The sequence below is a fragment of the Lepisosteus platostomus genome, chromosome 11, assembly GCF_059453375.1.
Source record: "Lepisosteus platostomus isolate fLepPlt1 chromosome 11, fLepPlt1.hap1, whole genome shotgun sequence".
NCBI classification, from domain to species: domain Eukaryota; kingdom Metazoa; phylum Chordata; class Actinopteri; order Semionotiformes; family Lepisosteidae; genus Lepisosteus; species Lepisosteus platostomus.
Genome location: NC_142621.1, coordinates 4,448,259 through 4,475,936, shown reverse-complemented (window position 1 = coordinate 4,475,936; position 27,678 = coordinate 4,448,259). Strand labels below are relative to the sequence as shown.

At 43.2% G+C, this 27,678-nt stretch overlaps 2 protein-coding genes across 8 annotated transcripts in view; one reads left to right on the top strand and one right to left on the bottom strand.

Annotated features, from left to right (window-relative positions):
• The window catches only part of acot11b (acyl-CoA thioesterase 11b), a 33,053-nt gene extending 17,508 nt beyond the window's left edge, over positions 1–15,545 (top strand). For all 6 annotated transcript variants that reach the window (XM_088597992.1, XM_088597991.1, XM_088597993.1 and 3 more), the window contains exons 7-16: positions 74–230; positions 1,074–1,193; positions 7,960–8,098; positions 9,301–9,356; positions 12,147–12,213; positions 12,636–12,724; positions 12,805–12,933; positions 13,563–13,694; positions 14,141–14,267; positions 14,518–15,545. In XM_088597992.1, the coding sequence (XP_088454118.1) occupies positions 74–230; positions 1,074–1,193; positions 7,960–8,098; positions 9,301–9,356; positions 12,147–12,213; positions 12,636–12,724; positions 12,805–12,933; positions 13,563–13,694; positions 14,141–14,267; positions 14,518–14,673 (1,172 nt within the window). In that variant the 3' untranslated portion in view covers positions 14,674–15,545. The remainder of the gene's footprint in view (positions 1–73; positions 231–1,073; positions 1,194–7,959; positions 8,099–9,300; positions 9,357–12,146; positions 12,214–12,635; positions 12,725–12,804; positions 12,934–13,562; positions 13,695–14,140; positions 14,268–14,517) is intronic.
• Positions 15,546–16,959: 1,414 nt separating this feature from the next.
• Positions 16,960–26,762, bottom strand: fam151a (family with sequence similarity 151 member A). Of its 2 annotated transcripts, none has more exons than XM_088597998.1 (8): positions 26,608–26,762; positions 24,872–25,006; positions 23,538–23,687; positions 23,261–23,423; positions 21,972–22,196; positions 20,497–20,636; positions 19,855–19,989; positions 16,960–18,304 (listed from the first exon to the last, which is right to left on the bottom strand). In XM_088597998.1, the coding sequence occupies exons 1-8, from the start codon at positions 26,657–26,659 to the stop codon at positions 17,640–17,642; spliced, it is 1,665 nt and encodes a 554-aa protein (XP_088454124.1). In that variant the 5' UTR covers positions 26,660–26,762; the 3' UTR covers positions 16,960–17,639. The 2 variants fall into 2 exon arrangements, with proteins under 2 accessions (XP_088454124.1, XP_088454123.1); XM_088597997.1 differs by lacking the exon at positions 26,608–26,762 and adding an exon at positions 25,939–26,187.
• Positions 26,763–27,678: the final 916 nt, after the last annotated feature.

Below are 27,678 nucleotides of genomic sequence, written 5' to 3'. Positions count from 1 at the left end.
GGCACTGCCAGCTCCTCTGTGTGTCGGCCCACACGTGGCTCTGATGCCAGGCTCTGTGTTCGCCTTTCGGCAGCTGAGGAGTGCGAGGAGCACCAGGACGCCGTGCCAGCGGAGAAGACCCGGGTGGAGAGCGTAGAGCTGGTACTGCCTCCCCATGCCAACCACCAGATCAACACCTTTGGAGGACAGATCATGGCCTGGATGGAGAATGTGGCCACCATTGCAGCAAGGTACTGGGCCCCCGGCTCTGCGTGGCACAGCTAATGCCTAAATAACACGTTTAAGCACCGAGGGTAATCTTTTTGCTCGTTACAGGGTTTTTTTATTACGTTGCAAAAGCGGCCCCGTTCTTTATATGGGGCGGCGTGTGTGCCCATAAATCGTCAGGACAGCGGGAGCCTCTTTGTGCGAATGAACACATGGGGGTGTTTTGTCCCTGCACGCTCTGAAGCTGGTCGCGGAGTCTGGGCTGAAAAGGCGGGAGGTCCTGCTCTCGAGCCGCTGTACCGTTGTGTTGTTGTCTCGGCGGGAATCGGAGTCGCCTGTTCTGTATGATAGACAGGAGCTGCAGTGTAAGCCCGTGACTTGCACATTTTGGGGAACTGTAACTCCATTTGGGGAGGTGTTTCCTCTTGAGCGCCACCTGAGAAAACGGGGGCTTTGCATTTGCCCTTGACACCCACAGTGCTGCGCACTTTGAGCCTCACACTCAAACGCGTTTGCTTATTCCGATTCCTAACATTCTGTGCTGTTATTGAGAAGAGCCTGTTAACGATGGGTTTTATTCAACAGTTTTAGACAAAATTCAGCTGTGTAAGGGCAACCATTGTGTCTTTTGTTTTATCCTGTCATCTTCAGGGTTTCACAAAGAAGCTATCATTCTGTGTTCCACTAGGGGGCACCCTTGCTTTCTGTGGGTGAGGGTTGCCCCTTTCTATCTTGTCCTGCATCACTGTTACAACGCTGGGAGCCCTTATAGGCCGATGTCAGCAGAGGCCTCAGCCTAGCCCAGCTTACAGTCCTTAAACGGAAAAGTGGTTCATATTCCGCAATAAAATGTCTCTCTTTTGCAGCCGTTTGTGCAACGCTCACCCCACTTTGAGAGGCATTGACATGTTCCACTTCAGGGCTCCCTCTCATGTGGGAGACCGCGTGGTTCTGAAGGCCATCGTCAACAACGCTTTCAAGAAAAGGTAGGTCTGCTGGAAGGCTTCAGGCTGCAGCTTGGATGTTAACCAAAACAACAACCCATGAACATGTAACACCTCATCTGGGTCTGAAGGTGTTCTGTTGCGTGGGCGGTGGAGACCAGACACTGTTGCGGTGTTTAAATGAAGTTTATTAAACACTTACTGAACAAACAGTGTACTGGGGCTGGTCCAAGCCTAGTGTTTGTGAATGTATCCCAGCTGGTTGAGGAGGGTTTTTTAATTTGTTGGCTTTTTAAAAGCCTCATGCTGTTCTTCCTCTGAAAACGACGTTGCGGGGGTTTCTAGAAAATCATGCTGATGGGGAAAGAAATTCTGTATCCGAAGTATTTCAGCATGCAATGAATTGTACGGTGCAGTGAGATGATGTGCTGTAAAGAGCGCTAAAATTAAGATTTTTGACTCAGGTTGTGAAAGAGTTATCTTGATTATATAAAGGTACCTTTTGGCAGATACACATGTATATTCAGTTTCAATGTCATCCTTGGAATGCAGGATCTACAGGTTTGAAAAGGACAGCTTGATTTTGATTGAAAGGAACAGTTGTGTAAAGGAAATATATTGTCCTTTTATTATACAATAATATTATTATACAATAAAAGGACAATATATTTCCATTACCAACTGTTCCTTTCCAGTCCTGTCCAGCCTTAAGCCTCTGGATCTGCGCCTGTGGCATGAAGGTTGCCAGTTCAAATCCCATGGGCAGCAGAGGAATCCTACTCCGTGGGGCCCCTGAGCAAGGCCCTTCACCCCAACTGCTCCAGGGGTGCTGTACAATGGCTGAACCTGCGCTCTGACCCCAAGCTTCTCTCTGTTTCTCTGTCTGTGTGTCTCAGGGAGAGCAAGCTGGGGTATGCGAAAAAAGACAAATTCCTAGTGCAAGAAATTGTATAGGGCCAATAAAGAGCTCTTATCTTATCTTGATGCATCCATAGTTGAGGGATAGAGCTTAGATATCCAGGAAAGCTGCCTTTGGTTGCTTTCAGCTCTTTTTAGTTGGCTGTTGGGAGGACATCGAGGGGAAGAAGGCAAAAAGAAATGCTTGTCAGCCACCATTACACTTGGGTCTAGACAAAGGCAGCACACGCCATGTTTATAGATAAGTGAAAGAATTGCTGTGATGCTGTCAGCAGCTCATTGTAAAAAATATTGGATCCATTAGTGTGAGACTGACGTTAAGACAAAAGAATCTTTGAGTCTCTAACTGTTAGTAGGCTGGGCAAACGATTTTTAATTTTTTTTAAAAAGAAATAAAAAATGAGATATAATGATGTGTTCCTGCTTAACTTAGACATTGCACGACTTTAAAACGTATAAAAATGGGTTACGAGAGTTAAAAACCACTTTTTATGCGCGAAAAATGGGTGATTTTTCTTCCTCGTGATCAGCTCAGAATCTCTGTGTACGCTGTAAGGTTTTTACTTCTTAATTAAACGTTTAAAATACACGAATTTCATAAAGACAACACACGTTTCGAAGAGAAAAAATCCCATTCTTTTCTCTTCCTGTTGTGTGAAACTCATCAGCAGGTCTTTTTTTCCCAATCAGAGGCTCTGAAAATAGCGTACCGCCCACTGCGGTCCGTCAGAGAGGGGCGCGGCACCGAGAGAGGGAGGAGGCGCGGAGCTCAGCAGCACAGAACGAACGTTCTACTGCCTGGAGCGCTTATGGCAGCGATCGCGTCTGCATTTATAACTTAGTTTTTAAAATTAATCAAGCAATATGAACCATCTCTTTTTACTTTTAAGTCACTTAATTATCATTAAGCACAGCTTTCTCACCACCTAGACTACTTTTTGATACCATCCTTAGACAAAGCAGAAACTTCTTGTTCTGTCTAATGACATTACAAGTGGAAAGATTACAGAATTTAATCGTCTTTAAATTTGTTACGTTATACATTTTAGAAACGTTTCTTCCATACAAACACCACAAAACTATTCTCGATTGTATTTCTGAATGGTATGTTACACTTAGTTCACTGTTTTAATTACACCTAATTAAGAAAGTTAGGTGTTAGCATAAACTATAAGCAATCAATATTAAATTTAGCACTGTAATAAGTTGTTGCACTTTCCCCCGCATCTTGTAAAAATATATCTTCATTGTTCAAATATACATTAAATCTGACTAAATATAATTCAAAATATTTTGCTAACAATGTTAACTGTTTATAAATAATAAATTGTATTAACTAAAGAGTAGGATGGCACAGTTGTTAGTATGCTTTTTGTTTTGTTTCTTTTTCATAAATACAACAGTAGTACCTGATGTCTCGGCGCCTTTCAAAATTAAATTATGCATGCAAACCTGTGAACTAGAAAGATAACTAAGATATCCATCCATTTATAATGGTGGCAAAGTGGTTAGCATTGCTATCTTGGAGCACTAGGGTCCTAGATTCAATTCCTGCCATCCTGTGTGTGTGGGGTTTGCATGTTCTCTCTGGGTTACATGGTTTTTCTCCATATGTGTGATATGACTCCCTCTCGCACTCCAAAACATACTGGTAAGTTAATTGGTTTATGGGAAAACTGGCCCTGGTGTGTGTGTTTGTGTCTGTCTGTCCTGTGATGGACTGGCGCTATGTCCAGGGTGTATTCTGCCTTGTGTCCGTTGCTTACTGGGATAGGCTCCTAATCCTCTGTACTGGATAAAGAGATTAGAAATGGATGGAAGTAAAGGCACTGTGTGGATTGAACTATACACAGTGTTAGAAACCCACTATGAAATGGCAGCATCTCACTGAGAATAAAATATTTTATAGTGCTGGCTTAAGTAAACAGCCTTTCCACCTCTCTTGCACATCAGTATCCATACCTAGTTATTTAAACAAATTGCCTCTAATTATAAACATCTTAATATGCTGGCTCTGTGGATCCGCATCAGCGATGTTTGCCCATTCCTTCAATTCATGTGCATCCAACACACAGTTCAATGCTAGCAACTACACAAAATCTAAAATACAATCCTCATTTCAGTATCTATGTAAACATACACTCAGTTAACTTCATCATCTTCATCAAAAGTATGCCTAACCCCATTAGGAAGTGTTCTTGTTATCAGTGTATTCCTCAGCTATCCCAATATTATCTTCTTACCAACATCTCTAGTTTTTTATCCTGCAATAACTCAGCCAACACTTAAATCTCGAAAAGCTGCTTGTGTTCATTTCTTCAAATCACAATATCATGTGTAAATACTGTCCATATAATACTCTGCATTGTGGAATAATAGTTTATTTTAAAGGGAACTAGAGAAACTAAGAACTAGAGAAATCAAGAAAGGCTTTTTTTTCTAGAATTAATAAATGCACATCCTGTTCACTGGGGAAATTAAATCCACACTGAGCAATCTTCAATATGTTCAGAATATGACAGCGAGAATCCTATCAGGGATGCATTACACCTGTTTTCAAGTCCTTGCATTGGTTACCTATCAGGTTTCGAGTCAACTTCAAAATCCTCATCCTCATTCAGTACCTACAGTATATGGCTTATTATCTGTCTACTCCCCACCTTTGTCCGTCTGACTCTGGTCTTCTAGCTGTCCTCAAGAACATCTACATTCTGTGGGTGACAGGGTCTTCTCTAGCTGCACCCCAGAGCTCTCAATTTGTATTCCCAGTGATATCAGTCACGTACCCTGAGTGCATTTAAATCTAACCTCAGAACCTTTCTTTTCAGAAGACTTAGTGTCTGTATCTGCTTCATTTTCTAATTTTGGTAGCACCTCTAACTGCTTGTCTTTCTTATATGTATTTACTTTGTAATCTGTGGTCCTTTTATCTGTTTTTATATCTACTGTAATGCTTTGAGATGCCACTTTTAAAGGTGATATATAAAATAAAGTTTTTTATTATTGTTATAGAGAAACATGATCAGTTTTCCCTGGTCCAGATAAAAAGATCTAAAGCATACTAGTTTGTCACTCTTCTCATTCCCTTTGCTAAATAACTTTTCATACTAATCTGATCAATCTAACTGCCTGTTTTCTGTGCTTTCTCTATCCTGCTAGATTTGCAATTATTCTGAACATTTTCTTCTTGAAATAACTCATTTCTAAATACCTTTTTTCACTGTTAACATCTTGCAGCAAAGCTGCGACAAAATATACACTTAGCACAGTTCATCCTGCTACCAACATTGAATAACAAAATCTTAAGATTTCTATATTTATGTCTTTATTTAGTGGTTTCATTAGTGACAAAGGCTAAACTTTCTTGGAAAAATGTCTTTTATGTGTTGCAGAAAAAACTGACTTGCTTTAACAAAGTATGTTTACAAATCCTTTCACCTGGCAATCTACCTGAATGCCCAACTATCTGAGAAGCCCTCCATGAAACCATGGTTGCTATTAATTCATTTAGGGCTCACTGACAGAATTGCTGTTTTTTATGCATGCTAATTTTCTGATTCCTCACTCTGTTTCATGTTTATAGATAAGACTTTATTGATCGTGAAGGGAAATTGATGTACATGATGAACATGTTTGCATGTTCTTTTGTAACATACACCTTTTTGTGATTTTTTTTGTATATCTAAGCAAGTGTTCCTGCATCCCTCTTCTGCACTTTAGTCATGGCTTTTTTTCTGTTTGCTTATTTCAAAGCAACACCTGCTCCATTTCTAAAACTTTTTACTCATGTGCATTTTTGTATTTTTTACACCTCTAGCACTTTAACATCCTGAATTTTCATTTGCCTTAATTTGTAGAATGAACTTGAGTTTTAGCCTAAAGAAGTTTTCATTATCTTTTGTTTCTTGTCCTACAACTGTTATTATTGATCACCGAATTATTGTTCTTAACATGACTTCATTCAGCCTTTCCTGAACGTCTATGACAGGCAGAGAGAGTGCTGTTTCTGGTGCGATCTTTTGCAGCTGACATTTCACTGTTTTAAACGAACAAGAAATTAGATTGCTCATAGATCACTTATCCTATATAAACACAGCGTAATTGCCCTCCGAAAATCCTCTTTTTCTTGTTCGTTTTAGAGACCTTGATCGATTTGATGTCAGAAAGGATTTCTTTTCTCTGTATTTCCTACATTGCTTTGTCGAGATTTTAACTTTATATCTAACTTTATATCTAGGCTCAGATTTCAACTATAAATCGTACAGTAATTAATAGCAGTAAATACTGATGTTTTGCGCCCTCTTACCACAAAAATATATATGTTTTGTAGCTGGAATGAACTTTATTTCATACGCGTAGCTACTGCGATTCGGACACGGACGGTTAAACATGGCGGCAAATCAGACACCCAGAGAGGGGGGGGGGGGGGCGTCTTCTCGCCTCCATAACTAAAATGCCAAATAGGAGTGGCTTAAGCGACATACACAGTCGTGTAACTGACAGTTTGAGGTAGCCTATCGTGTAAATTTCGCTTTGTTGCTGATAGGTTAAGCTTTCGAAACTCTGCCCCAAAGTCATGTGACTGGTTTTTCGCCGTGTTTCGTTGGTTAAACGCAATGATCACAAGCACCACCATGGTAACTGGGATGTGTAGTTTTTAATTCCGTTTGAATTATAACTGTACGTACTGTCTTCGTATTTGGCCAGGGCTTTAAAGAGAGGGCGCGCCAAAAATTTTCGGTGCCGTCGTCTCCGCTTTAAAGGTACCCCCGTCGCGGAAGAATTCGATCTCGGGACGTTTGCCCAGCGTACTGTTAGTCTTTGTGAACAGAATTACTGGTAATCTTCTATTTTGGGCAAACCTTTGAAAAACACATTTTCTTATTGACTACAGTGCGCTGGTGCTTGTACTCCGATTTAAGCGTGGCTGCAAGTATTTGTTTTCTGCGCGGTAATAACACAGTGGCTTCGGAAGGGCATTGCTCTGTGTCAGCTTCATGCATAATTGTCCCGATGAAATATTAAGCTGTCAGTGAGGCTGTAGCACAACGGCAGTAAAAACTGATTAAGATAAATCAGAGATAAGATGTTGCTCAAGGACAGATGATTAAGAAAGCACAATAAAAGTATATGAGGCCATTGTTTTTTAGATGAAAGGGCTTGGTAAGTTTGTACCAAAGTCTTTTGCATGTTGGATTGCTTTGTAAGTGACTTTGTCCTTATTGCAGATACTGTGGGCGCTCATTGAATAATCCCCAACTCAAAGGACTGGTAGTCGTGAGCACAAAATGTCGCTGTGCTTCTGACTCCCAGTTTCAGTGTTTACGAATTTTAGGCACTGCCTTTATTCATTATGGCATTTAGATTTAATGTGATTAATTTTGTATGCCGTTGTTTTACATATGTGTTTACATTTTTGTATGTGCTATTTTATTATTTTGTTTTTTTTAATGTAATCATAGATGAAGGTGCCAGCCAAATAATATTAATTTTGTATCCATATTAGACACAGTATACACCGTATCTTAGCCTACTAAGCTTAACCTACTATGGATGGGGTGTTGTTCAGCCCCCTTTGCCCAAAGGCTCCAGCGAAGCTATACAGCGGGTTGATCCTGGATGAATATGCACTTTTATCCCTGTCTCGGAAAGTAAGCGAAAAACAAGCTGCATGCCTGTAGCCGCTTGATGACTCAGGAAATGTGAACAATAAATGGCAGTGTTCTGGCAGTGCTGAGGTTAGGGCTTTGTGTACACAGTGGAGTAATCAAGCCGGATCTTCACCCCAAGGCCTGGGCTGTGGTACGCCAGTGTCTGAGGAGCTGGGGGCTGCAGGCTCTGTCCTGCTCTTCCCTCCTGTAGCCACGCGTGTCTCCTCTCTGTGCCGCAGTGTGGAGGTCGGCGTGTGTGCAGAGGCCTATCAGGGCGGAGAGCCGCCGCGGCACATCAACAGCGCGTTCATGACCTTCGAGGTGCTGGGAGAAGACGACAAGCCCTGCACACTCCCTCACATCCGACCGGAGCCTGTGGTGAGAGCCCCCCGGGCATCCTTCTGCCACACCGTGTGTGTCCCCAGCCCCGAATTTACCTGCTCCCGAATCAGAATCAGAGTCTCCATTATTGTCCACACAATTATACACAGGGCACTTAACACATCCAGTGGATTTTACAGATGTATCCAGTTAAAACAATATAAATAACTGCCATAATATTATACAGTATATATTATTGATAGTTATAATAATGTAAATAACAATATTTTGTACTGTATTGTTTTGTACAATACACTACAAAAAACAAGATTCAGGTGTGAGCTGCTTGCTTATACATGCTGTCAATGCAGTGCTGTGAAGGGGCCCATACGTCATAAAAGAGTAAAACAGCACTCCGAATGAACTTCTAAAAAATGTTTTTTGTAACCTTTGGTTACACTTCTTCCAGAAGGTAGTTTTTCAGATTTGGAGTGTAGTGGATGTGAAGCATCATTTGATATTAACACTGCTCTGCTGTAAACACTCCCAGTATAGATGTGGTTCAGCTGGTTCCGTTTCTGAAATCATTTTGCTGCCCATGTTTATAATCCTTAAGAGCTTTGCTCTGCCTCTGCCACCACGATCCCCATCTCCCCAAGAGGAAATGACTTGTGTAGGCCAGCTCTGTTTGGTAACTTTAAGCTCCTTAACCTTCTCAAGAGCGATAATCTCTGCGTGGGTTTTTTTTAAAAAAAAACATTCTTTGTGTTTTCAAACTAGGAACAGCCTCTACAAGCTGACCATTTATACTTATAGACTGAAGTGTGGCTGGCAGCTAAGACAATTAGAGGTAGATTAATACAGAAATAAAAATTAAATGTTTAAGGTTTGTAGTTAACCTTTCAAATGTATTTTTGTTTATATGAGAGAAATATGAAAAGGTCAGTGTTATGAAGCCACAGAATAACACCCCTGACCTTGTTCCAACAAGAATTCTTCCTCTCTTCTACTCTTTCCTGATCATTCACATTCACATTGCTCTGCAAGAGCTGCTTGCTGTCTTTTTCTTTCACTAAACATTGCTGCAGCCTTCCGATCTCTGATGTCACAGTGCTGCATGTGTGAGGCTGTCATGCTCGACCCGGGTTTTTTTACATTCTTGCAAGACCTCGTGTGGGTACTAGTGCCTGGTGCCTTTGAGGGGTTACAGTAAAGACGAGGGACACTTCCCTTGAATTCATGGGGGTTTCCATTGGCAGGATGGGAAGAGGAGATACCAGGAAGCCATTGCCAGAAAGAAGATCAGACTTGACAGGTAAGAAGGCCATTGAAGAGCGGTGTCTCTGCTGGGATTGCAAACAGAGTAGCTGCAAGTTCAGCTGCGCAAACGCATTGCAGTCGTGCTTTGTTTCCATCTTTTAGCCAGTCCTGCCTTTTAGTCCAGCGCTAAATCAGGATGGTTCTCTGATTTTCGTCACTTGAGGGGTTGCCCTTTTTTAAAAAAACTGCTTTAAGCTTATGAATGCAAGTAGCCAAGCTTAACCAGCTTTAAGTTAGAAATGGTTAGAAAGTGATCCATGAGATGTCAACACATGACCGGGCTCTGACAGGACTTCAGGTGGTGTTCAGCCTTTCTTTGACTGCTCTGCTTTGTTTGTAGTAGGCTGCGCTGTGCCTAAATGGTATTGATGCAAAACAAAGAGTACCACTTTCCCTGGAGATCAGTAAAAGTTAGAGACATTGTTGATTTATTGGTAATCCATTATCGTTGGAAAGTGCCTCTGGTTGTAAATGCATGCATTAGAAGCCGGCAGTCAAGAGGAAAGATTTCCTGCAATTGTCCCAAAGAGTGTAGAATTACTCAGGGCCACCAGTAAGCACATGGAAACTGGGAGCTGTTTTTAGCTGTTTTCCAAGTATCAGTGCTATCAGTAATACAAGATAATCTATTATCTTGGGTAGGCACTCAGTGCTGCATTGCTGTCTGCTTCTGATGTAGAAATCTGCTCTAATTCGGACATACTGGCTAAAAACTCCCGTCCAGTCCTGAGCAGTTGGAAGTAGTGCCTCTTACTTCTTTCTCCTGGAATCATCAGATCCTGCCCTGTGTTGAAACATGAGTTATTTGACAACCAATAATCTGGCTTCCAGCATTTTTCAGTGCTCACGGCCAATAGCATGTAGTTCAGCAGACTGCTAAAAGCAGCAGCAGTCCTGCAGTAGGACACCGTGGAAATGAGACGTGGGCATTCTGATCTGGTGATAAACTGAATAAACGTGCATTTTTCTCCAGGTGTTCGTGATTTTATTTCTTTTGTAAACTTGTCACTGTTATTTTTGTTTCCACACATGTTCACTACACTCCTCTTCCTTTTAAAGTATATCATACAGTATTTACAGGAAATATTTTCTTATTGAACTGCACTAATCGTACTAATGTGTTATAGTTTGGATTAAACAAGGTGAACTACCAGCAACTGCACTATAAAGGTGGTCTACTTGCATTTTATGTACTCCCTGCTATAACATGTTTTTCTGTAACAAAAGTTCAAATCGCTCAAAAAACGCAACCGCAACCCAAAAACACCATGCTACAAATGTGCAACAATTCAGACATTTTCATCTCATGTTCTGTTGTGGTCACTTCTTCTCCTTGAAAATGTGTTAAAAAGGCATTGCCCATTGCACAGCACCAGTCCTGTATGGTTGTTGTAAGCAACATGAAAATCTCCTATCCAAACACGGGAACGTCAGCGAAGGACCTGATGTAATTCTGCAATTATGGAGCAATAGTACGTGTCCAGGTTCTGTTGTGTATTGGGTTGTTTACATTCCAGACCACAAAGGAAATAAGATCCCAGCAAGACGTATTGTGTCTTGTGTGCACTAGCAACACTTCTGAATACTATGGTGAGCTAAAAAGTAGACACAATATGTTTTCCTTTATGTAATCCCTTAAATACTACCTTCCCCATGACAATATAATGAGTCAGTTGTGGGACCTGTTATGCAAGGATGGATATTCCAGTTAATTTTACAGTTTCACCTTTGTTGAAATTTGCCCAAACAATACCCATGAAAAAGCATGAGGGTACTCCCTGCTAACCTGTACAGCCTAGTTCTGAGATACAGTTCCTGGGCTTCAGACTGTAGGGTCTTGACTTCTATGAACTTAATATTCGCAGATTCACTTACGGTTCAGTCTGACTGCCGAGGTTGTTGAAACCGAGCTGAAGGTTGTCAAGCGCAACTTTCATATTTAGGCGTGCAACAACCTAGGATCTTGAGACGAATCTTGAGCCTCTCCCTGCCTTGCCCCTCCCCAGGTACCCACCACCCAGCTGGACATGACTTTGCAGAGAAAGCATAGAAATCCACTGGACACGGGAGGGATTCACTTTCTTTATTTGAACTGATTACTATAAGTTGTGTGAGCTGATCAGTGTTGTTTAAATTAATGTAAAGACGGTGCACTAGTACTTTTAATTATTATATAAGGGAGGGCTACTGTCTTTCAGCCATACATACTTCTATACTGTAGTGCATTATGCAGTGGAATAGGGCTGGACTTGTTTATTTGCGAGTTTGGCTGTTCGTAACAGTTCTCTGCACCGAACCCTCACAAACGTCCCTCCCGTGGTGTCTTTGTGTACGAGACGACTGTGTGCAGACTGCAATTGTAGAAAAGGCCGTTGCAGTCTGCTAGCCTGTGCACAGCAGTTGGAGAAAGATGTGCGTGTAAAACTACGGAGACCGCAGTCACAGTCTTTTTCTGTTCCCTGGCACAATGAGGAGGTTTAATGTGCTCATGATTTATTCACGAGGAGCGAGCCACTACAAAACTGGCAGCTGTGTTTACAGGAGTCTTCAGAAGGACTGAGACAGCTGCTGTGTGTCGTTTGCTTCTGCCAGCATGGCGAAAGAAGCGTTTTAAAACATTTTCACCTATAGATAAAGTCCACTTACTGACTCCTGCCTAAAAGCCTCATTTTTCCACCGTTCATTATGACAACAAGTGTAGGCAGTACCTTTCCTCCGCGCTTATTCAGTGTGGACTGCAAACACTGCCATTTCGCAGGAAACTTCGTCTTTCTGTCTCCTATAGGAAATACATCATCTCCTGCAAGCAAACGGAGGTGCCACTGTCTGTGCCCTGGGACCCTATCAACCAGGTAATACAGAGACGGGGGGGAGAGGCCTAGCGAGCGCTGGGAAAAATTCACTCCGGTCAGGCAGCAAGCATGACGCCATTTTTAAAAAACTGACTGTTTACCCAGCACTAAGCTACTCAGCTTGTTACCATGTCCAATTTAAAAAAAAAAACCCTTCATACTACGACTGAATAGCAAACATCGAGTGTACCTCTCTTAGTGTTCTACCATGTTTTAGTTTCGGATATCTGCAAAAAATCAAGAAGCAGTAATCTGCAGACCCTGGATCAAGTCAGTGGCTATGGCCGTAATTTATTAGGTCGTCTTACATGCTATTTTAACATAAAGAGAATTAAGCCTGAAAACCGTTTGGTTGCATTTTCTTTTTTTTTTCTTTTTACAAGGAGCAGTCACCTTTTTCCGTCTCCCTCTTCTGCTTTTAGGTTTACCTCAGCTATAACAATGTCTCGGCACTCAAGGTGCTCGCATCCAAGAACAGCTGGGTCCTGAACTCGGAGAGACGGAAGGTGAGGTCCGGAAAGCTGTGCGGGGCTCCTGGCTTTAAAAGAGTACGCTAAGACATGGGCCTTGTGTTTTCTTGGCCTAGGTGAGCCTTTACACGCTGGAAGAGAACCAGTTCCTGTCGTTCAAGGTGGAGACAAATGTGGACATGCCAGCAGAGCGGGTCTTCATCCTGCTGTCCGACCTTGGCCGCAGGCAGGAGTGGGACAAACACTACAAGTGCGTAGAGAGAGCACCAAATCTAAAGTTTGCTTTCTGTTATTTATTCCTTTTTCCTCTCCCCTACTCGCGCTTGTTTGCAGTTCATCTCGGCTGTGCTTGTTCCTCTTTCTAAACAGCTGCCGTTCACAGCCGCCCCAAAGCACATAACGACATTAAATTACTGCTTTGATTCGGCCAAGGATTTCTCATTTGGTTTTAGAATGGATTTCTTTTTTTAAATTCTCATAAAAGTATTGCGTGGGAAGCACAGCAGCGTGGCGCCCAGCACTGCTGCTTCAGAGCTGTCGGGCCCCGAGTTTGTTTCCGCACTGTGATACCCTCTGTGTGGAGTGTGCATGTTCTTCACCATGTTGGCATGGCTGTTCTTTACTGCTGCCCTTGCACTTCCCAAAGACTTGCTATGTGCTGTTGCCTCTGCACATGATTATTTTTGTGCTTTCGTGTCCATGTGCACTCGTGCGCTGTGATGGCCTGGTGTCCCCTCCGGACTGTAATCCCCGTGTCTGCTGATTCAGGCTCTGTCTCACTATCGCCCTCCTTAAGGAGAAGTGGCTGTGGGCAGTGGACGGAAAAGCGTTCCCTTTTCATCTGCATGTGGTGTATCGCACTTTTATCCTTCTGTACAGAAAGTGCGAACTGATCCAGGAGGTGGATGAAGATGACATGATCTACTATGTGCTCACTCCCTCTGTGGGCAAAGACAGCAAGTTCCAGGATTTTGTGCTGTTGGCGTCAAGAAGGAGGCCATGTGACAAGGGGTTGGTATTGTTCTTGTTTTCGATGCAAGTAGCGTGGTAGGGCTTCAAAGCACTGTGGATCCAGAACCTTTTAGCATCAGAATGATAATATTTAATACTGTTCTGTGCCCAGGACATTGGGAAAGCTTATAGTGTCTTGTGTGTGAAAAAAGTATCCGTCCCCCTCAGCTTCAGTGGATCTGGGGTTTAGGTTTTGGAGTGACCTTAACTGAATGAGGACCAGGGTCATTGCGCAGATCAGAAGTGGCAACTGCATAACGTGGTAGGCTTTAAAGACAGATGGGGGAGAAGTGTCTGCAAGTCTGGAGAGCAAGGGGAGAGCAGGAGGCTTCAATGCATCGGGACAACAGATTAGTGACTCATCCCCTGTCTGCATTCGATTTTGTCTTGCTGGTCTGCTGCTCGTTAAACGCTGGGCCGGGGAATGACCCTGTCTCTCCCCCCAGGGATCCGTACGTGATAGCGCTGCGCTCCGTCACGCTGCCCAGTCACCCTCCCACGGACAAGTTCAAAAGGGGCGAGGTCTTATGCGCGGGATTCACGATTTGGGAAGAATCCAACACCACTACCAAGGTAAAGGAGTTTTTCGATTTGCGTCACCTTGTGAACGTTCTACAGAGTACCCCTGCTCCCTGGTTACACTAATATCTGGGGGACCACGTGCCGCCCACTGAAACCTGAAACGAGTCAGCCTGCAGTGATGGGAGATCAGGACCGGAGAGGAACATCCCCAGTACGGCTAACGGATTGCTCCCGATTGAAAAGGAGCAGGCTGAACACTGACCCTCCTCAAGCCATTTTTCTCGTCTATTGTTTTGCGCAGATAACTTACTACAACCAAGCAACACCAGGAGTGCTGCCATACATCTCCACCGACATCGCTGGGCTCTCCTCCACTTTCTACAGCACCTTCTGTGCCTGCAGCAAGTTCCTGGAGGAGAACAAGGGTGGCTCTCCGGCCTTGTCCGCGGCGCTGTGATGCTGGGATGGGACACAGGAAGACGGTTTTGTTTCGCCAGTGTAGAATTTAAGAAGAGACCTAGGTCTGCGTGCACGTTTTGTTTCGTTCTTTACTTAAATACCGACACGCAGTGTGTCCGGTGCTGTGAGTGGTAGGAGTCTTCCCTCTCCTTCCGATTCAGTATCGGTTGGCTTCAGGTTCTCCGTTTCTCACTGAGCAGCGGCTATCAGCGGCTGGAACAAGAGACCTGAGGGCAGCGAGGAATAACACTCCATCCCAGCAGTTGTGCTCCACTCTGTATCACTTTCCCAAAGATTCCCTTTCTTGGAAAAAAAAAATTAAGAAACGTCAATCCTCGCCGTAATGCATTTCAGCACATTCTTACGTAGGTACAGCAGTCTCTGGAAATCAGTCCTACACCATTTCATGACCTTTCAAACTGTCTACATTTACATGTCCTTTTACTCTTGATTCAGAATTTCCAGAGATCTCAGATGGTGCAGCCCTTGACTTGTCTCATTAGGTACAATCTTGGCCTTCCAAGTGTGTTTTGAGACCATAGCCTGCATTTTTTATTTGTCAGGCCACAGGGACTTAGAGTATTCACACAGAATGCATTAGAAGTACTGCACATTTCGCAAGTGAGAAATGAACAATTTGCAGTCTGTGCTGCTTAACACTCCTGATGTTGATGCACGTGCATTATTACTGGAACATTGGTGTGTTCTATGACCTTATAAATTCTATACCAGTACTGTAATCTCATAGATGTTTCATAACATGCCGTCAACTTGTTTAAATATTTCAATAATCAGTATTGTAATTTAGATAGATGAAATTGTGTTCTTTTACAAGATCTAAATAAATCACAATGTGTTGAATTCTTTAAATGCTGTAGTTTGTTGGATAGGAACACTGCTGAAGAGTTACTTCCACCTCCAGAAAGTAACCTTTTGGTCTTTACGGGCTCTTATTTTGGTCTAATGCCAGTACCCGCCCAGTGAATTATTTCTAATAAGGGAAATGTTTCTGGAATTTCAAGGTGTCACTCTGTAAATTTATTTTAAATTCATGCAGTTGTGTTTTTTCTTTGCTGTAGCCCTCAGTGAATAAATCCGTACTCATCTTCATGACTTTATCATCCCAGGGCGTTTCTTGAAAAGAGCAAAAGGCCAGGGGTGTTCCCTCAGTGTCCTGGCTAAAGCTCCCCCTGGCCTTTCCCAGTCACGGCCTCCTAATAATCCTCATGTATAAACTGGTTTCATCACTCTGCTCTCCTGCCCAGTAATAGGCGATGTGTGGAGAGTGTATTGGCACACTCTGTCCGCTGTTGCATCATCCAGGTGGGGCTGCACATTGGTGTTGGTTGGGAAAGCGCTTTGAGTGTTTAGAAAAGCACTAAATAAGTATAAGGAATTATTATTACTACTATTATTAGTACTTTATTATTATTATTGAGCTGGTGGAAGCAGAGGACCAGGCTGGACAGACAGGAGGGTCTGACACAGCCCCAGTGGGCAAGAACCAGCAGCATAGTTAGACAGGGTGAACAGCACTGGCCGAGAGGCCAGGCAGGAGGGCCTTGCGACAGCCTAGGAGGAACTGGAACCCGTGTCCGCAGTTGTACTGGGTCTGTGTGTTAATCTTCCCTCGGCTCCTGTTCGTATCGCAGACCAGAACCAAGCGCAGGAGACCTCGAGCCTGTCACAAGCCACCCAAGGCATCTGCTAAATAATAATGTGGAGTAATTAAGACAATCAATTATATTCAATTAGCACCTGAGTGATGGGCTCGGGTGACAATCAGTCTTCACTAAAGTACACCCGGAGAAATCAATACATCCTCTCCAGCCATTCTTCAGCTCCCCTTGGAAAATCAAGGCCCCGGAGTAGCCTGCTTCTCTTCCTACAGAGGAGTCAGTGCCTTCGCAGTCTGCTGGGAGGAACTGCTGCTCTGGATTCTCCCGTGCAGGCAGGGGAAAGGAGCTCGGACACAGAAGACTATAAGGGGACCAGATCCCAGCATCCCAAACCCTCAACAGCGTTGGCAAAGTCAGTCCGATGGCTTCCTCTGGGGTCAGAGGTGAAACACGGACCTGAGGAGGCAAGTGGAAATCAGGGGGAAGTGCTCATCGGGAACACACAACTTTCTGATAACTGAGCTGCGGATGATGCCAGTTTCTAGAATAGAAGGACACTCCCACACGCACAGCCGATTTGGCCAAATCCCATTCTGTAAGATTCCATCAATGCAAATCTGTGTTTATTTGCTGGGATTCAATGAGAGGAGACAGTCTGAAGAAGGTGAGGTTTAAAGGCACTTTATCACTTTATTTTGAGTTTCCTTATACTGACCTCTGATGTCATAGGCAAAGTGATCTCCTCAGACATCAGCGTGCAGCTAATGTAATCACACTCATTTGTTTATGATGTTTCTTGGTACTGTTAGTGGAATTTGTCATGCTTGGGAATACAGTATACAGCATTTCACTCACATCTCCAGCAGAAGGGGAGAAGAAAAATATGCATCTCAGGTGGACATGAGCTTGTTTTGTGTCTCTTGACTCTGCAACGTAAAGCTGAAATGCTGACAGTCTCAGTAACAGCCTATCACCTTGATTTACCCATGGGGACTGTCCACAGTAGCATTCTCTCTCTCCAGAGTGTCACACCTGTTACACTTCTGAAGACCATAAGACTGTGATTATAAACTGAGAGTTCTTTCTACGTCTCATCAATATTTTGTTGGTGTTTACTTACAAAAAACCAACTGCTCTCAAGCTGTGTGCATCAACGTTTAAAAAGAAGGTAGTGGTTAACAAGCTTATCAAGCACCGTCTTGCATGAGAATTTTCAGAATATGCGTTTTCTTGTCAGAAATCAGGGAAACTGGGTTCAAAGATAAACAATGCAGTGCAATGCTTAGCAAAATCAAAGCAATATTGGTCAAAGCAATATAATTATAGGTGGAGGTGAGGAAAATGGCTAAGAAGTGAAGGTATCCCTGAAAAAGTTGCCCCGGTAGTTCCTGGAAAGATTGTAGAAGATTCTATCCCTGCGTCCGGCTCGGATTAAAATCAGTCCCTTGTAACCTGAGAAATAGCTTCCCTGCTCAGGTCGGTGCTCCGTTGTTAAGGAGAACCTGGAGGTGCTTTTCAGCAGCTTTCTGATGCCCTGGAACGACCTCCCCAGAGCCCGGGCTTGCAGCTGGAAAGACACTTCCTGCCACAGTCCCTCGAAGAGCCTCATCATGTCTTCGATCAAAGGCAGCGTGTAACCTTGGCTCAGCACCTCGTTAGGCCAGCCAGGGGCCACAGTGACGAAGGGAAAGATCTCGTTTATGGTCTTTACAAACTCCTTGCCATCCACGTAGCCTGGTGTGTGGAATCTCCCAAAGGAGATGTCCATGTTTATCCAGGTGGGGTGATGAAGGAGGTCGCTCTCGTAGGCTTGCTGGAGGAGGAGGAGCGTGGGAGCGAGGGCGTCTTGTGATCTGATCTTCAGGTAAATGCCCCACGGTTTGGGAGAGGCGAATATGGTGTCCAGACAGTCCTGCAGCAGGAGCACAGGTGCGGACCTGTCCACCAGCCTGACCTCAAGGCTGCCTTCTCTGGACACCACTGGAATGACCAGCATCCCCCCGTCCTCATCTGCAGACACAAGCATAAAGGACTGTCACTCCAACACACACCCGACGGCTCCTCTGTCTGACCATTGATTATTAAAGTGCACTATGCAAACTGTACTTCACCAATTCCATCCAAAATCTAACCACTACCAAGCAGTGCGTGCAAGGCAGGATCTATACTGGACAGGACGCCAGTCCATCTCTGGGCACACAGACACAATTACAGACACAAACACACAACCGGAGGACACTTGTGTGAACATAGGAGAACATACAAGCTCCATGAAAATAGCAACCTGGGAACTGAAACCTGAGGTCCAGCGCTGCAAGAAAGCAATACCAGCCACCTTGCCACCAGGACACCCTACTCCATATATTATCTACGACAAATGCAAAAGAAAGGAGACTTGTTTCCGGAAGAGCTCTGATTGAAAAAGCCTAAATAAAATGATCCCGTCTTTCTTCGCAAATGTTTGCATTTGCGTGTGTACTGCATTGTTTGTTATGCAATACAGGCTTGGGAATAGTTCGTTTTAAGACCATAAGAAAGTCAGAGGCTAAAGAAGGCCATTCAGATTCAGATCTCATCCAGACTTCACATGAAATTAGACAAGGCACTGGGTTTAGCACCAGAGTGTTCCACACTCCCACAACACTCTGTGTCTCCTGATCTCCATTTTGAAAGCACACCTACATGTTTTGCACTTCTGTCATCTGATAAGTGCTTGTTGATTCTGGGTACAAGGGATCTTGTAAGTCTCATGTTGTAAAACACTGATACAGTAAATGGAGAGTATAAAGATGCCAGAAGCTGATTATCTTGCCTCCTTGGCAGAACGGTGAGATTATGATTGCCGACAAAGGTCCCTGTCTTGAACTGCCTTTAAAGAGTCTTCTCTCTCTGCTCTGCTGCATGTTGAATAGAATTAGCCCAGGTCTTTTCAAAACTAATCTCTTCCATAAATGAACATAGAGAAGGAATCCTTTCAGGGCATTATCCTGACATCGCAAGTCATCAAAATCAGGAAGTGCAGAAGACATACTTGTAATTTTCGGTAGTACTTAATTTCTGAGTGCTGTTCTTTGTACCAGACATTGTACCTGGTCTAACACTAGAGGAACTACTTTAACTTTGGGATTTATTACATCCACAATTAAAATTTAAAAGATTTGTATCCAAATGTTATCTTTCATTTTGATCTTATGGTATACCTGTTTCTACAGTAATTACACATTTTATAACATTAAGATACTGTATGTTCATCTTTCTATGTTATTGCTAATATTGTCAAAAGTGTGCAATAAAGACTGTCACTAAAAAACTAAAGGGAACTAAAGGCTAAAGGCAAACATTTCTAGCACTGCTGCATTCTTTAAAGATGACATTTCACTTTAGGCGCTAGAGTTAAAATTCCTTGATTTAAAACCAAGGCTTTTTAACGTTAGACAATCAGGGAAATTTAAAGTAGCTATGAAAATAGTATTAGCTATGTAAATGAAAAAGTTAGCATTTCTCTCCCCCATTTAAAAACTAAAAAATGTGTCCACAAACATGCCTTTGACCATTTTTACCTCTCAGTGAAGACATTAGCCCAATGGTGTTGTCAACAGTATACCACTGGATATTCAAGCCATCAGAGTTCTTAGGTCTGAAGTAGTCCACCACATTTCCTCCTGGGTAAAACCTTCTTTTTCTATTGTTCTGCTCTAGAAAGTTCAAGACAGTTAAGATGACAAGGTTAACAAATGTTCTTGGGTCTTTGGAAGTTGTCGTGATCTCACAGTGCTTCTGCAGTTTAATTTGGCAGTACCATGGCCCAGCTATGGTATCACGTTTTATCAGCATTGCGGTGATAAACTCAGATTAAATACACCTCCATTGCATACCTGTTGTTTTTTTTAAAAAAGATTAAATGATTTGGGTAAAATGAAATTATACTTAATATATTCTATACTTACATGTATTATGTTTAATACACAGTGTGACCAAAAGTGCTTTTCTTCCTGAAATCACATCACATGCTTTATCTAGAACTGGAATACGTGATCATTGACTGGCTGCCCATGGCATACATATGTGGACTGCAGCATTTTAAAATCTTCACGGTTAAATTCGGTGGCACAAAAATTTTACGTCAAACTGCATAGATTTCAAACAGACCCAGGGCCTTCTTGAGTTGCCAAGTCACATCTCAGGCCTCAGCTAGCACTCACTTGCAGCCTCTTTAAATTCAGACAGGACTGGCTCGTAGATGTCATAGTAGATCTGCTCTGACAGGCTGTTGTCCCGTATGAATAAAAGGTCATTCACAGTGACAGGATCGGACTTCCCCTGCCACAGAGTAAGGCTGTATCTGAAACACAGGAGGGAGAATACAGACATCACTGGGCTGATCCAACATCAGGAATCCTCAGTTTTTCCATAGGCTGGATAAACTGCCTTAACGGACACATCAGGGAAAACCACCCAGTTAGAAAGAGTAATGACCAGTAAATGATTCAGTCAATTTGAATAAACAGCAATGGTTTGCAAGTAGAAACACTGCATATGGGTAGCTGTGTCAGCATGCGTAGGCTGCAGAGGAACAGGTCAAAGTTTATTGGCTGCTGAAAGGAAAAGAAAACAGGCACAGCGTTGGGGCTGTGGAGCCTTCTTCAGGTTGTCAGCATATACTGGAATGTGCGGAATATACACGGTGCTGTTTATAATTTCCAAGACTGTACCACACAGGTGACTTGATTTAAGTGTGCACTCAGGCGGGGACATTTAAAGTCTTGAAGCAAAATCCTGTCCCAGAAACCGCTGCAGGCACACCGACACATCTGACAGCTCTGTAAGGTTGCGTATGAAAGAAAACAGCGTGAGAGGTGTCCCCTGGCAGTACAATCTACCATCAGGCGCGGCCCTGCTGTGTATACCTGTTTATTTCTACCACAAATGCATTACAGTCTGGGAGCTTTCTCAAACGAAACATAACTATTTCTTGTAAGTCTTCTTCGCTCCCAACACTAGACCCTTATCTCTCTCCAGGCTTCCTGCAGCCTGGTTTAGAATTCTCCCTTGTGGAGCCCCGAAGTCATATTTCAGCCAGCAGCCATATCACCCTGCAACTCACAACTGGCAGCCCACTGAAGCTCAGCAGGTGTGAGCCTGGTCAGTACCCGGATGGGAGACCTCCGGGGAAAAACTAAGGTTGCTGCTGGAAGAGGTGTTAGTGGGGCCAGCAGGGGGCGCTCACCCTGTGGCTCATGTGGGTCCTAATGCCCCAATGTAGTGACGGGGACACTATACTGTTAACAGGCGCCGTCCTTCAGATGAGACGTAAAACCGAGGTCCTGACTCTCTGTGGTCATTACAAATCCCAGGGTGTTTCCCGAAAAGAGTAGGGGTGTAACCCCGGCGTCCTGGCCAAATTTCCCATCGGCCCTTACCAATCATGGCCTCCTAATAATCCCCCTCTATGAATTGGCTTCATTACTCTGCTCTCCTCCCCACTGATAGCTGATGTGTGGGGAGCGTTCTGGCGCACTATGGCTGCCGTCGCATCATCCAGGTGGGGCTGCACATTGGTGGTGGATGAGGGGATCCCTATTACCTGTAAAGCGCTTTGAGTGGAGTGTCCAGAAAAGCGCTATATAAGTGTTAGCAATTATTATTATTATTTCTAACAACACTGCGCGACGGTCACCTGGGAGACTGCCTCAGCAGCCAGCTGAAGTGAGGCCAGGCCCGTTTGCACATGACGGCCCGCACCGGGAAGGACACCTTCTGGGTGACGTTCCTGATGCTCGTGTACATTTCCTCCACCATGGCGCGGGTGTAGGTGGCGCCGGGGAACAGGGGCAGGTAGAGAGCCTTCCAGCCTGGAGAGATGGTGGCCTCTGGAAATTTCGCTTGGATGAGACTGAGAAACCTGATGCCGGGAAACAAAACAGAGCATCTGAGGGAAATGGGCTCTTTAAAACGGTAGTCTGCCATGACACCACATTCGTCGAGTAGCTAAGAGTGCAGGATGAGCAACAGAGGGTTCCTGTTTAGTTAGAGGCTTTAGCCAGGAAGTTCACTTGCTCTTGACCGGCTTCTCGGTCTTCTTGGACAGCAGCACCGCCTGGATGTAGGTGGATCCTACTCCACCTCTTTGTTACTACATTGAGCATCTGACTTATGTGTGCGTTAAAGGTGAACTGCAGTCCCAGTTCCGTCAGACTGGTTATTAAATCTCCCTAACAAAGTCAATTCATTGACGGTATAGAAAAAAATGACAAATTGCAAATTTGAGCACCAAGTCGTGAACTTTCACTTACAGTGAAAGTACTGTAAGTCGCCATGTTGTTGCAAACTGCTGGTCTCGCCACTTTTGGGTGCAAGATAATTGCGACGTGAAGCGGCCCTTCCTGCTCACTAGTCACTGTAATGACAAATGTACTGTGATGTACCAGCGAATATGTACAGGATGTGCATCAGATATTTCATCTCAGAAAGGGTCCAACGTGATCTGCACACAGAGTTAACAAGTAGTTTTTTTAGGCAAAACCGTTTCGACATCAAAAGCAATATTGATATTGGATTAAAAGAGGTGTATTCACAAGCCTGAGTATTTAAAATGTAATAGGGCTATTTCACCTCACGAGACCTTTTATTGCCTTGTACTGAATCGCAGAACATGGCGCTGCACATATGTGGAAATTTAATCTATTTGGTGAAGTTACTGTCTACATTTTACTTTCATTGCGGTTTGAAATGCACTAATCAAGGGCAATTTTGTCTAACCCCAAAATATGAAAATAATGTTGCAGTTCCCCTTTTAGCTCTGGGCTAAAACCCACAGCTATGGGAGAGCTTTCCCTTTCCCTAGTCATAGTGCTGCAATATTACTGATGCACACTGGATCACAGTATTGTTTTTCCCAGCTGTGTACCAATACTACGATCTTGCTATGTGGAGTATTATGATGTCAGTCACTAAGAACCTACTTACCTTGTGGCATTAATTACTCGCACAAAGTTAGGCACGTTTGGACCATGGAGGATATCAGCATTTAGCCAGACTGGTCTGTTTATTTCTGATTTCAGATTTTTCCTTGCTAAAAGGTCCAAAGAAGGCTCCACTGCTTCGATGCTCTTGAAATCGAGCTTTATTCCTAATCCAAAAAAAAAAGAAGAGAACTTTCTAATATGCTGATCAACAGTTTCACTTTTTTTTGTACACTGTAAGCACTGAAACCTAAGTGAGCTCAGGAGTGGAATGAAAGTACCTTTCTTCGATCTGAGAACCACATCGAGCCACTCCTGCAGGGTATTGTCGCTGTAGATATCGGGGGGGTGGGCCATGATGGGGATGTTCGTCTGTCCGGATGTGCCGTACCCCTCCACGTTCACATCAGCCTCAAGGACCATCGCCTCGCCTAAGCAAGGATAGGACACTTCAAACAGGCCCCCCAAGGAAAGCTCTTCTCCGTGAAGAAAGCGGTACCCAAGTAAATTCATTTGAGGGTATAGAAAAAAAATGACGAATTTCGAACTGAGCACAAAATCGCAAACTTTACGACGGTCCTATGGGTTGCCACGTTGTTGCCAACTGTTGGTCTCGCCAAGGGTGAGAGTGAGAGTCAGTGCTAATTGCGACGTGAAGCTGCCCTTCCTGCTCACTAGTCACTGTAATGACAAATGTTCTGTGATGTACGAACGGCTACGCTCAGGCTGTGCAGCACAAATGCTCCAATGTCACGTGCACGCAGAGTTAACAAGAAAGTAGTATTTTGAGGCAAAACCATCTCAAATCAAAAGCAATATTAATATTAGATTTAAAAAATATGCGTCATAATGCTAGGACTGCAAATACTAATCGTTATGATGAAGAAGGCCATCCACAGCCAAAACGTTGTGTTTCTTTTCTTCTCTTTTCAGAATGGAAGAAACCTTTACTTGTTCCTTTGGAGCCTACGCATGCTGACGCAGGGACCGACTTGAACCTCTAATGATTGTAATAACCCCAAACACCCAGAAAGTCAACAGTGAACTTGTGGTGTTTCAATGGACGTACCGGTGAAGGATCATAACAGCATGTCATGAAACGATTTGTTTCAAAACTCGTGGCAAGATCCCAGATGAACTCATCCTTAGGTCTCTGTAGCGCAAGCAGGAATATAACAGCACAGATTCCACGTGACCACACAGAAAGCCTTGACAAGGAACCAAGGTACACTTAAGTAACTGTAGATCCCTGCGTTGTTGTTAGTCAAGAAGGGAGTTCCAGAAGAAATGTGTGTATTTTGAGGGATGCAATATGGCAGTTTTTCAGGGGGGACAATTTTATGTCCCAACAGAATATTGAATGAGTAACCCGTGTCCCAATTTCAGCAGATCTCAGAATCTTAGCAAAAAAAAACACTTTACTGCAGTTGAACAACATCGAAGTATCAGGTGGAGGCATACTGCTTACATAGGACCCTCACAGATTATTTCAATAAACATGGGTAAAAAAATAATAAGCATGAAACATTTTATTTAGCACCTTTGAGTTATAGCTGTATTTTGTGCTCGCTATACACAGTAGGTATTAAGATTTGAAAAATTAATATTTATTTACTTTTCAGCGACTCCTCCATTTCGGTCTTACTGTTTGCAGAGTGGTACCAGGAAACATGCAACCCATCCTTCTCGTGTATGTATCCAAGCTGGAACAGATAATCCAGCATGTCCCCCCCAGTAGGGAAGGCTGGTCCTGGAAAGACAAGGGCAGAGAGTGCAGGAGAGAAACTCATTCTCCCTTTCAATAAGCAGAGTCCAGGTGGCACAGTAGCTAGCATGGCTGCCTTTCAGCAGTGGCTCCCTGGATTCAATACTGAACCTAGGGTGCTATCTTTGGGGAGTTTTCTCCCTGTGCTCATGGGGGTTTCCTCCTGTAGGTCAAAGACATGCTCTGTTGTGAGAGTGTGCATGTCTGTCTATGGTGGCCTGACGTCCCGTCCAAGGTACACCCTGCTGTGCGCCTCTTGTTCGCCGAGAGAGGCTCCGGCTTCCCCGCGGTCTCTTGGATAAAGCGATTAGCAACTGGATGAATGGATATACTGTACAGAACCTCGGTGCGCGTTTCCCAGTCAGAAGATAATCCTCTTTACAAAACACCGCCTGCCGTATAGCGACGTCAAGTTTTAAACAGAAGTCAGTATCCTAAAATGTAAAACGGTTAGGCTTTACCTAGATGCGGTAAGTTTAATTAATACGTTACCTCTGTTTGAACATGATAAGACACAAAATTGAAGTCGAATGTGCTTTCGTGTGACATATGTACATACCGTGTGTTCTCCCTGTTAATAAAATGATGTGGAATGGGCTCCAAATTAATACCTCCTGGAGAGAAACGGGTCTTGAATTCTGGGGTTCTACGCACAACTCTCCCGAAGTGACGGACCAGAACAGCAGCTACACATAATTAATTGCAATTATTTTATTAGTCTCACCCCCGGAGGCCAGTAAAAACACGGAATGCCCAATACTGGGACTGGAAATGTGCTTTTGTGTTTTTATTACGTCTCTACTGGTTTTTGGATTGTAAAGTAAAAGGTAGCAGGAATTACTGAATTGCTTATTAGATGATTAAAACAACTGCGGATCACACGATTTGCGCGATTTGCTGAAGCTTTATGTAATTACCTGGCGGAGGCGAACTTTTGTTGACCAAACTGACTGTGATGATCGCAGCTATGGCAGCTATGGAAACCCCAGCTGCTACCAAGATGCATCCCCCTAGACGTGGACCACGATGCCCGTCCGTGTCCTCTTTCATTTCCACCATTTCCTCACTTCTGGGGAAGAAGCTCATTACGGGAGCGCATCCAGTCCCGGCTGTGTGCGTGGATTTGTCCGAATGACAGCATTGCGCGGACACGGATCTGGCGCTGCTTTATCGTTAAACCACTTTACCACCGTTGGCACGTCTTTTTATCTCCTGGCGGTCAACCAAGAAGCCAACCCTTGTTCTACTAGTATTATGTTTTTGTTTCACGACGCTTTTTTTTATATCGCATCCTTAAAATTAATTTCTGTGAAGCACTGATTTTGTTTTCGTCTGTGTAACCGAAGCTTCGAAACTCTACCGTTTTCTGCAAGAGATTTTAATAGCTCGTACAAATGTATTTAAGATAAAACAGATTTTTGTATAACAGTTGACATATGCGGTTGTAAAAAATTGTGTTGTTTTTAAATATCTAGTGGTCGTTTCATATCAGTAGTAGTGTTCTACAGTTTCACAAGTGAGGCGGAAAATATGTTGAAAATACTACTATTACCACCAATAAAATAGAATATAAAATAAAACCTTACCACACAGATGGTACACAAGAAAGATGAAAGAAAGTACAATGCATTTTTCCATTGCCGGCCTTGTAGATATGTGGAGCTGGAAAACTGTAAGAACAGCCTGTCGAACTGCTTCAGTACATTAAGACAAATACTGCACAAAGTAATCCCACAGTAAATGGCTTACTTACATTACGCAAAACACGTCACGACATGCTTCTTAAAAATGGACAAAAAACTAGTTCCTCCTGCAACAAGCCTACGTAGGAATCTTCTTGTAGTGTATGAGAAGTGCACTTAGAATTGATAGACATCAACATTTTGTACTGTCAATATTTACATTCTCGTTAAAAACTTGGAAGACTCGGTAAAACTCTTATTATATTCGTGATTCTGTTGCAGAAAACGCAATGTTTTGCTTGAGAAAGAAATACGGTGAATTAAACCAGATGGGCTTGCCCCCAGCGATGGTGTGAATCCTAAAGTATTAAAAATGATAACAGGCTTACTCTCACTCTCCGCCTTTGTACTAACGAGGATTTTAAAAACTTTTTTTACTTCAGAACAGGATATGTTTCCAATGCGTTGAGAGCACTTTAGGAATGGGAATCACCAAAGAAATAGGTAGAAATAAAAGAAATAGGTACGTGTGGGAGACAAAAATATAGATATTTCACTTAAATGTAGCTTTTGGAATTTATTTTGTTACCCACAGAGAAAATTGTGCTGTTCAGCAAAAAGGATTTGGGAGTTATTTAGAGGCTTTTAGGAAGACTTCTAGAAAGGTTTAAGAACATTAGTTTTAGAAACCTTTAATAACAAATTTACTGAACATAAACACTTGAAGATTATGTTTTGCTATTGGTAAAGAGAACACTTTGAGTCACAAATACCAGTTTTGTATCCCTTGAGAACTTATAGTAAAAGATTGACTATGATAAATTGTTTTCATAAGAAGAGAAAGTGATAAAACGATTGAACATAACTGACTGTATATTCAAATAGGCATTTTAATTCTCTAAACAAGGTAAAAAAGAAAAAGATCTTCAGCCAAAATTAATACTTGTTAGAAGCACTTTCATTTCTCTTCTTGTC